Source organism: Muntiacus reevesi, chromosome 12 (genome assembly GCF_963930625.1).
Source record: "Muntiacus reevesi chromosome 12, mMunRee1.1, whole genome shotgun sequence".
Taxonomy (NCBI): domain Eukaryota; kingdom Metazoa; phylum Chordata; class Mammalia; order Artiodactyla; family Cervidae; genus Muntiacus; species Muntiacus reevesi.
Window position 1 is genome coordinate 10726928 of NC_089260.1, and position 10928 is coordinate 10737855.

Below are 10928 nucleotides of genomic sequence, written 5' to 3' on the forward strand. Positions count from 1 at the left end.
AGGTCTTCCAATACACTTCTCAGTTAAGAGTGATCAAATAAACCATACAATCTCTGAACACGAAAAAATCTTTTCTTCATATTGTCATTTTCCTAGCTTATAAGCTTCCTAGTTTCAAGTGCCATACTGATGTACTTTTCTGAACCAAATTTACCAGTTAATTCATTTTACTAGCAAGCAGGATGTTCAACATAATTAAAAACACAGAAACTTCGGTTTGTTTTTCTTAGACTTCTTTAAATCACTAAAGATGAGTACTGCAGTACTAAATGGCTAAATACTGAAAAGTATTCTACAATACCCTCCAAACTACTGTATATAAATTCAAATTTTATTATTTGCTCAGTGTGGCAAATATCTATCACAAAACTGAGGGAAATAAACTTTTATGTAAATTATAAAAGACCAACCAAAATCAAACCATGTTTGATAAAATGAACAATTTTAAATTAGAAGCCAATATATATTGTCAGTCTCAGAGAGAATCCCTGGATATATAATAACTTCTAATAACTTTGTCTTTTATTCACGATGTTTGGGCATATTAATTTCATATTTTTAATGCTATTTTTAAAGCAACAATGGAGGTAAGAAAATATCCTATACTGTTTTGAAAATATTTTTAGCATGGTCTTTCTTAGTCACTTAAGTCGTGTCAGATTCTTTTGTGACCCCATGGACATAGCCTGCCAGGTTCCTCTGTCCATGGGATTTCCCAGGCAAGAATCCTGGAGTAGGTTGCCATTTCCTTCTTGAGGGAATCTTCCGGACCCACGATTGAACCCATGTCTCCTGCACTGGCAGGCAGGTTCTTCACCACTGAGCCACCAAGAAAGCCCAGCATGGTCTTAGTAAAATTAAAAACTACCATTTAACAAAGTTAGTAGGCCAAAGTATTAACAGCGTGAACTGGAGTGAGTAAGTCTGGTTGAAACTGGCTTTATAATTTACAACTATGACTTTAGGCAAGTTACTTAAACTCTGAATTTATCTCATTTGTGAAATAAATACTTGTAAGCCTCTTAGGGAATATTAAGATTGACATTATGCATGTAAAGCACTTACACTGCCTAGCACATAGAAAGTGCCCAATGTTAGCATTATTATTATGGTATGAAAAATCAAATCCAGTATTTGCAAAATCTCTAGTGTCAAATATCAAAGAAGTAAAAATTCAATCTCACAAAATTCTTGTTATAGTCACTGAATCTTCAGATAAAAAAGTTTTGAAATTAAGAATAAAAAACCACAAGTTATATAAATCATCAGTAAATTCTTCCTATAAACACAAACTATGTCCATTTATCAGATTCGTCACAACAAGAACCTGAAGGTCCCCTTGTACCTGTAATTACTTTTTTGTCTTTTAAGTACTAAGTAAATCTTATCAGTTTGGTTGATGAGATGTTGGAAGAAACCACAGAACTACACGAAGAACTCATATACTATTATAGAATGTCTGGTCCCTCCTGTCATATTATTTAATATAGCTGTTGAAAACCTTCACAAAAGAAGCTGTAATTCTTTTTTCTCTATATACAAATACAAGTTAATTAATTCATCTATTCAGTTGCAATTTTTTTATTTTTATAAAAACTTTGAAAGTTAATTTCCTAAGCCTTTTACATAAGTAAACTTCAAGTTCACAGTCTGTCAATTTTGAACTATTTATGATTAAGGAGAGGCTTAACACAGTAATATCTCAGACAAGGAAGAGGGCATTAATTCTGTAGGCAGTTAGCAATAAAAATGCTAACCCTGAACAGTCAGTCACTGTTTTCCTTATACAATATGAGTAGAGATGTAGACTACAGAATGGAAACAAAAGTAAACATAAAACTTGTCTTCCCCAAACACAGTTTTCTACTTTATACAAGTCTTGACATTTACCCATGACATCAACAAAAATTACTGCACTCAGGGAATTAGTTCTCCCCCCAGCCCACCCCACCCCACCCCCATCAAAAAAAAAAAAAAAAAGCATATATATTTTTAAGTTAGAAAAAGTGAATGGCAATTTGCAAGCAAAAGAAAACCAGATTCACATTCTACTATTTACATTTCTTCTGTTCACAGATCAAAATGTTTCTTTTCATTAGATAATTAAAAATAAACACTTAAAAATGCATTTTACCGCTTCAATACTGTGGGGAGATAATTCTGAATTTAGAAATGCTCTCTAGAGCAAAATTAACTTAACCTTGCGGGGGCCAACCGGCCTATCATTCAGATCTTTAATAGCAGCCATAGCTTCATTGTAGTTTATCATGGCAACAATGGCTTCCCCTGTAGGTAATCCTTGCTCATTATACTGTATTGAAACTGAATCAGGTATGATTCTATAACCATGGAAAAAGTCTAAAATCTCATTAACATTAGCTTTAAATGGAAGATTCATTATCTTAATAGGTGTTACTCTACCTGAATTACAATTTAATTTTGGATCAGGCATAAATCTCCCCTCAGGAAAACTTCCCATATTACGCTTTCCAAAATCAAATTTGCCACCTTCTGGGCGACCAAAATTCACAAAAGGACGATGACTTCTAAAATCAGGGGGGCTTCTAAACTCCTCACCAGGAAGTCTAAAACTATCAGGAACTCTGGAGTCCTCCTCTGGAGCTTCCCTGAGGTCTTCCTCCGGGAGCCGCCTGAAGTCCTCATCAGAAGGGCTTCTAAAATCTTCCTCCTGAGAACTCCTGAAGTCCTCTTCAGGAGGGTGCCTAAAGTCTTCATCCGGGGGGCCCCTGAAATCTTCATCCTGTGGGTGCCTAAAATCTTCCTCTCGAGGGCGCCTGAAATGTTCCTGGGGTGGCCGCCTGAAAAGCTCCTGAGGCGGTCGTCTAAAATGCTCCTGGGATGGCCGCCTGAAGTGCTCCTGCGGTGGCCGCCGGAAATGCTCCTGAGGCGGTCGCCGAAAATGCTCCGGGGGTGGCCGACGGAAGTGCTCCGGGGGCGGCCGCCGGAAGTGCTCCGGGGGCGGCCGCCGGAAGTGCTCCGGGGGCGGCCGCCTGAAGTCGTCGGGAGAACCTCGGAAATCCTCCTCAGGAGACCGCCTGAAGTCATCCTCATGGGGCCGCCTGAAGTCCTCCTGGTGGGGTCGCCGGAAGTCCTCCTCAGGAGGTCGCCTGAAATCCTCCTCTAGGGGCCGCCTAAAGTCTTCCTCAGGTTGTCGCCTCCATTCCCCTGGGGGAAGTCGTCTGAAGTCTTCCTCAGGAGGCCGCCTCCAATCCTCCTCAGGTGGCCTCCTCAAGTCTCCCTCTGGGGGCCGCCTCCAGTCCTCCTCCTGGGGTCTCCTGAAATCTTCCTTGGGAGGTCGCCTGAAATCCTCCTCAGGTGGCCGCCTCCAGTCCTCCTCCCTTGGGTACCGGAAATCTTCCTCCCGAGAGTGCCGGAAGTCCTCCTCAGGAGGCCGCCTGAAGTGTTCCTCCCGAAGGCGCCTGAAGTTTTCCGGGGACCGCCTGAAATCCTCTGGGGAATGCCTAAAGTCTTCTGGAGGGCGTCTATCAGGTGGTCGGAAATCCCCCTGAGGATGCTTGAAATTGTCCAGTTGCCTCAAGTCCTCTTGCTGATGCCTAAAGTTTTCTGAAGGGCCAAATGCGTATATTGGTGGATCATTTGAGTCAAATGAATGGGAGTGATCATCTCTATCACAAGACTGTGAATGGTCATGCATTCTTTCACTAGACATTGAAGAAAAATTTACACCAAACTCCTGCATTTGTGCCTCAGATATGAGCCTTAACAACACCTCTGTTCCCAAGAATCTCCGTCGGTTTAAACGTTCAGCTTTCACGGCCTGTTCTTCTGATTTGAATTTCACCAACGCTTCTCCTAGACCAACTCCTTTGTCATCATAAAGCAAGCATATGTCATCCTCAGCAAGAGAAAAATCAGCAAAGAACTTCTGCACTTCAACTTTTGTAACATCAAATGGAAAATTTCTTATATATATGCACAGTTTCTGGCCAGAGTAGCCTTCTTGAGAATGTTTTTGTGAGACCTGTCCAAGTCTCTCTTTCTCTGCTGATGCTGGTCTTTTCTTTTCATAACACTCAATGAACTTCAGCATCTGTTCCCTAGAAACTGGATCAATATAAACTGGACGATATTGTAAAACAGTCTTATGTAAACCCAGAGCAGTGTTATAGTCTTTCAGCGTCTTGAACATCACAAAGGCATATCTTGTTCTTCTTTCATCTTTATATAAAAACCTAATCTGTTCATTTGTCAGATCAGTATCTCTAAAAAAATTTCTTAAGTCTCTTTTGTTGATACTTACAGACAGATTTTTTAAGTGAACATAAAATCCGAGAGGAGAACGAGAACATGTTCTTCTGGGAGATTTTGAATGAGATCGTTTCCGAAAATGTCTATCATTAATTCCTCTTGGTGGTGAATGTTCTTCAGTCCTCATAGAAGTCTCACCTTCCTTAATTAAATTACCTCCAAAATCAATCCACTGTTGTTCTGAGCCTTGCATTACTTCAATAAATCTTGAACCCATAAAACTTCTATGACATTTAAGACCTCCTGAAGCATCAATACATGAGGCAAATTTTACTATAGCATCACCATTATTTCGGCCATCATGATGCTTTAAGAAAATTACTCCATCCACACATAAACCAGAGAAAAAGACACGTACATCATCTTCATTTACTAAGTAAGGCAAGCCTCGTAGAAACAAGTAAGGATTCTCAGCTTTCAATGGCCGTGTCTTTCTTGGCCTTAAATCACCATGTCCTGTACCATTAGTATGAAACCCAGCATCTTGATTAATTGGAGAACCATATCCAGAATTACTTCCTTCTTCTTTAATAGCCTCAACAAAATTAGATAAGCTGCCAACCCCTGATGCCCCAGATCCTGGTCTCTCTCTTCCCATGCGGTCAGTTCTTTTCATTTCTATAGTCTTCTGCATTTCTGCCTTACTACTAAGAAAGAGCTCTACAGATGAATCCTTGATAAACCCTCCTGAACGACTTACAGCACGTCTTGCATCTTCATCTGTTGCAAAAATAATAAAAGCCTCCCCAATTTCCCCTCCAATTATATGCACTCCTCCATCAGGAATAGTCAATCCCGTGAAGAAGTGACGGATATCCACAGGCCCCGCAATAAAAGGAAGCCCCAGTAAACGGATGACTACAGCCATGCTGAGCGCAAACCACAGCAATAATGACCTGCAGACAGAAAGGTACACATAATAGCAAGTCTTATTTTTGAAGTACCTAATCCAAAACTAAGCTTAATAATTACTGGTCCTATCTTCTTCAGCATTTATAAATGAAAACAAGATATGAGTTCACAAAGATATTGATTGTATCTAATTCTTTAAACAAATGGAATAAATTTTCTCCCAACTAAACATACAAATAAACCAGCTACTTTGAAGAAACATTTCCTATCACCTATCCTATACAGTGTGAGTAGAAAAAAATGTCACATCTCTGTAAGTCTGCCAAGTGCTACTTCACAACAAGACCAAACTATTTTCAGACAGATCTGCTAGTGAAACATGAGAGCTTAGTGGATTAAAGAATTTTACCAACCACAACAAATTTTACATACTTATAAAAGCCATCTATGGACAGTATATAATTTCTGCTCATGATAACAAACTGCCTACCACTAGTGCATCACTGGCCAGACATAAAGTACAGAAGCCATGCATACCCAGGTGTACTATTATAATTTTCTTTTTGTCAAGCCTCTGTGAAAAGCCTTAAGCTCTGGATATCTTACCTTTTTATTTCTTGCAGACCTGTTAATTCTGTAAAAGCAACTTAACTGTGGAAAGAAAATGAAATATAATTAATCCTTGGACCCTGTAATTGACCTTAACGCCAGATTAGGATATTCACTTCACAATTACCTATTAAAAGTGAAGCAATATACGGAGGCATAACTAAGGGTATTACAAAATGGTTGTCTTTGTTCCAAGGGGAAAATTAATCATCTTTTAACAAAAAGGTAGAAATTCCAAGGAGACATCTGCAAATTATTTAGAAACAAAAAAATCTGAAAACTTAACAACTGGTCCTTAATTGAAAGTGGCCCCAGAAAAGTGACAAAAATGTTATATATTCTGATTGGACTACTGGTTACCTGAGAGTATAAATTTATCAAGGCTAAATGAATCCATCCTTAAGGTCTGTGCATTTGACTGGATGTGAATTTTACAACCAATTTTTAAAAATCCTTTCTACAAGTAAAATGACAATTTAACACCAAAATTTCCCAAAACCCTATCTTCCACTTGAAAAAACCAATATCTAATTCATCATTTCCAACTCTCCTGTAAATCTTTCAAATCATAAGAGCAAATCAAAGTAATAAATGATACAATAAATGAAGAAAACCATTTTTAAAGCAATAAATCCAAACCAATGGCTACCATCTGTACATAATTTTAGGTTCTACAGAAACACCTCACACTTGCAAACATGGAACCCAATTTCCTGACTCCACTAAGACAAATAGTAAAATATCCCTAAAATCTAAAATCTCAATTTCTACTACTCTTATAGTCTACTATTGCTACTCTGTATCTTAAACTCAAATTTTATTATGCTAATAGGTTTACCCTATTTTGATCAACTGTCCTGCCTTCTGGGAAAACCCAAATGACTATGCAGAAAGGTAGAAACATAGTAAGAATACTTTAATTTGGAATATTTGGGGATATCAGTGTTAACTATTGAAAAATCTCAAGACTCCTTATATCACATACTTTCAGAGATACCCAAACTAAGTATTCTTACCAAATATGTTTTTTAAGACCTGTTAATGATTATAAATTATGTCTTTAATGAGCAAGTGTTTTAATTCAGTACTTACACTTAAATACCACTCATCCACTAAGTGCTGTCTGAAAACATGGCCTTTGAGGTCTGCAAAGTCTATTTTCCTTTGAAAAGGGTCCATAGACTACTTTTCAAACTACAGCTAACAATGTTATCAAGAAATTAACTGGCATTTTTTACACATTTGAATTATCAATGCCAAATTGATATTAAAAGTATTAGTGAGGTTTTCTAGAAAATACTAATGCATGAAAATGGTGGGGCAGACATAGGACATATCAAAAATCTTTGTATGTTCCACTAAACATTACTGTGAACATAAAAAATAGTTCTAAAACTTAGTCTATTAGACAATATCTGCATGATACCCCTCAACTACCCCAAAAATGAGTATAAGCTTAATTTCTTCAAAAAACCCACACCAACATTTTAATGAAAACTACAAAAGGCTTCTGGAATAGTTGTTCACATTAATATTCCAAGACTCTTTCCTGTGCAAAATGACTTAGCTCCTGTTACTTTTAGAAAGTAGTGTAAAACATTTTATCTCTGCTAAACTTTTAAAAATGTGAAAGGAAACCTATCTACAAAAATAGCCGAAAACATTTCACAAACTAATTACCGTCAAATTTTTAAAACTCTTATCATTTATCCTAATTTGAAAGCAATACTTTAAGTAGTTTCATGAGTACAAATTCATGAATTCCAATTCAAGAATATTAAAAAATTTTCTAATTTGCCACAGTGAAACATAACTATTGCTTAAACTTTTTTGCCCTTGAAATAGAAGGGTAATGTACTATTTATCCCTCTAGAGATATACACTTAGGAGATCACCTATAAGACCAGCTATCAAAATGAGCAACTTTCCTGTGGTTTCCACGTGATTTTCCTAAGCAAATACCCCAGAAACTCTATTCTTAGAACACTACACAAAAAGCAAAAAACCCTACTCTACATTTAAAATGTCTCTTCTTATGAATGCAACAAAACCATCTTTATAGCTGTGTTGATTTAAAGAAAGTGAGCTATTACAACTTCTAACCTATAAAAAAAAAAAAAGCCAAGTGAATCGTTAAAAGCTCATTTAAGGGTAAGTGGCTGAAATTAACAAGCTCATTTTAAATAACTTAGCTGATTTTATCCAACGATTCATCCCACTTAATCATTATCACAAAAACCCCACGAAATGCTTATTTTCTAATCAAGCCTTAGGGAAAAGGGAGGAAAGCTAACTTGAAATGGTATTATCTCAGATCCATTTATCTTAACCAGAGAATAGAAAGTCATTTTCCAGACATGGTGAGGGAGAGATAAGTGCTATTTCTTAAAACCTAAAGTCATGATGAAGTACATTTACAATGCAAGAGTGAACCCTGCAGAAAATAATCTACCCCACTCCATAAGGATTCTTTATGACGATTTGCCTTTTTATCCTTTTATAACGTAGATGATTAAAATCAAAAGCCAAAGGCTTGACGACAGAGCCAAGTCCCCAGTAGAAACTGGAAATGAAGACGAATCCACACGGCACAGGAATTCCCATTAACATCCATCCTCCTCAACTGGGATCATCCGAAGGCTTTGCTTCTATAGCCCAAAAAGCCTTTGTCCATACTCCCAGGGGTCAGAGCTTCCTTCTTTTGCTCCAGGCCAAAGTTCCTACGTGGGATCCGATGCTCTTGCCAGACCTTCAGCCAAATCAGCCTTCAAATCAACCTGGACCACCCAACCTCCGTGCCTTTCCAGTACACCGGCTCAAGGGCAAACATTCCGCCCCGACTCGCCCAAGGGTGAGCTGTCCCTACATCTAACCATTCGGGCTCCCCTCAAGCCTAAAACTAGCCGGGCCTCCAAGCGCTTTTCCTGCCACCACTGACTGCGATGACATAGCAAAGAAAAACCAGTACCTATGGAATCCTTCCAGATCTCCACTCTCTCAAGCCGACTGGCAGGGGCACGCACACCACCACACGGAGGGTGCCGGGGAAGTCGGGTGCGGTTAGCAGGGGAAAGAGGGTGCCCTGACGGCAGAAGCTACGCTCGCTGCTGGCGCGGCCCCGCCTTTCCCTGCGCTTCGTTCCCGGCCGCCAAGCCCTCCCCACGCCCGACGCCCCTGCGGTAACTGCTTCGCACTCGGGCGATCAAACACACACCGCTGCCGCCGAGTCGGAACCCCAAGGCTGGGGGCGGGGAGCACTCCTCGTCCGCAGCAGCCTCCCCAGAGCCGGGAGAGCCCTCAGCGAGCCCAGGAGAAGATGGCGCCCACTCTCTCCCCTTCGCTCCGGACAAACGGACGTACACTGGCTCTGCCCATGCGCTCTGCAGGCGTCCCCCTACCCCCTCCCCCGCCGCCCCGGCCCCGTCTGCGCACGCGCCCCAACGCTCCCAGACTTCCCGTTGTCAAGAGGGAGGGAGGCGGCGCCTGGGGGCCCGGCGGGACCGACCTCTTGCGCATGCTCAGAGCCTGGGCCGCGCGGGCCTTTCCTCCCGGCTGGCAGAGAGCTTGCGTTAACAGAAGTTTGCGGTCGGCACATGGCTGTGACGGGAAACCTGTGTAACAGCCGAAGTACACTGGACGAACGTTCGTGATTCCCAAGGGCTACAAAAAGACTCGCAAAAGCAGAGGAAACACTTTTGGTTGCTGAGCAAGGCCCCATGGGACTCCTGGGCGCGGAGGCCTTTTTGTCCCCTTTTTGTTTCTTTGGCTTCCCTGGTGGCTCAGACGGTAAAGCGTCTGCCCACAATGTGGGAGACCCGGGTTCGATCCCTGGGTCGGGAAGATCCCCTGGGGAAGGAAATGACAACCTACTCCCAATATTCTTGCCTGGAGAATTCTATGAACAGAGGAGCCTGGTAGGTTACAGTCCATGGGGTCGCAAAGAGTCGGACATGACTGAGCGACTTCACTTTCACTTTGTTCCTAATAGGCAAGACTCCAGCCTCCATGGTCTTCTCTCAATTCCAAAAGGCAGCCGTCAACATCAACAGTTATTCAAATAAGAGAATGATAGTAATTATGGTATGGTGGGTGAAGTGAAGTCACTCAGTGGTGTCTGACTCTGCAACCCCATGGACTGCAGCCTACCAAGCTCCTCTGTCCGCGGGGTTCTCCAGGCAAGAGTATTGGAGTGGGTTGCGATTTCCTTCTCCAGAGGATCTTCCCAGCCCGGGGGTGGAACCCAGGTCTCCTGAACTGTAAAAGGCAGGAACAGTTCCTAGTCAGAGGAGGAACAGCAACGAAATCTCCACAGGCAGCATTTAAGGACCAGAGAAGCTCACCAAGATGAGCAGAGTGGAATATTTTTGCTCGAACCTGTGCCTCCTGTGTCCTGCATTGGCAGGCAGATTCTTTCCGCCGACCAGCAGGGAAGCCCCGCGTCACTCCTGATCATGCACAAAGCTGTTTTCTTTGGGGTCTGCTTTCCTCAAACGGTTCACCACTTTCTGTACAACAACTTTATTTTTTCCAATCAGAAACAGTCAGCTGTAAGTCAGACCTATTTCCTTTTCCCTCGATAAAATTCAACTCCATTCCACATGCCATCTTTACTGATAACTTACACCCTGCTTTCCTATTGTTTGCTGAAAATTTTTTATTTCTGTTAGCTTTAATCACATAGTTTTATTAGAATCCTCTTCTCTTAAAACCTTCACTTCTTGTGAAAATTAAGAAGTAAGCAATTAATGTCCTCTGCATTAGTATTTTGTAGACCAGTAACAAATACCAGTGATAATTTCTAAAACAAAAGCTTTCGGATTGAGAACATTGCAGGGCGGCACCAAACATATTCATTAATAGTGTTAAATATCTTTAGTTTCTCTGTAAAAGGAAGTCAATGTTCAGTAATTAATGTTTCAGTGTCTTATTTGGGAATGACCCAAATATTCAATAAACTTTCCTCACTTTTTTAATGCAACTCCAGAATTTTAAGTTAGCAAAATTGCAAAGACTATTTTAGACAGAGATTTCCAAAGCATATTCATTCTTAACAGTTTATCTAAAAGTTCTAATCTCATTTACATTTTCTGTCCCTAAAAGTTTCTTTATATTGAATTGGGCCACCACCAGCTGGGGATGTCGCTTATTTTGCTGATCCATTACAAAGAGCATACACT

The 10928-nt window shown here is 40.6% G+C and overlaps 1 protein-coding gene across 2 annotated transcripts; it reads right to left on the reverse strand.

The window, feature by feature from the left end:
* Positions 1-1565: 1565 nt before the first annotated feature.
* RBM12B (RNA binding motif protein 12B) lies at positions 1566-9118 on the reverse strand. Of its 2 annotated transcripts, none has more exons than XM_065902864.1 (3): positions 8966-9118; positions 5749-5793; positions 1566-5186 (listed from the first exon to the last, which is right to left on the reverse strand). In XM_065902864.1, the coding sequence occupies exon 3, from the start codon at positions 5156-5158 to the stop codon at positions 2180-2182; it is 2979 nt and encodes a 992-aa protein (XP_065758936.1). In that variant the 5' UTR covers positions 5159-5186; positions 5749-5793; positions 8966-9118; the 3' UTR covers positions 1566-2179. The 2 variants fall into 2 exon arrangements, with proteins under 2 accessions (XP_065758936.1, XP_065758937.1); XM_065902865.1 differs by lacking the exon at positions 8966-9118 and adding an exon at positions 8720-8959.
* Positions 9119-10928: the final 1810 nt, after the last annotated feature.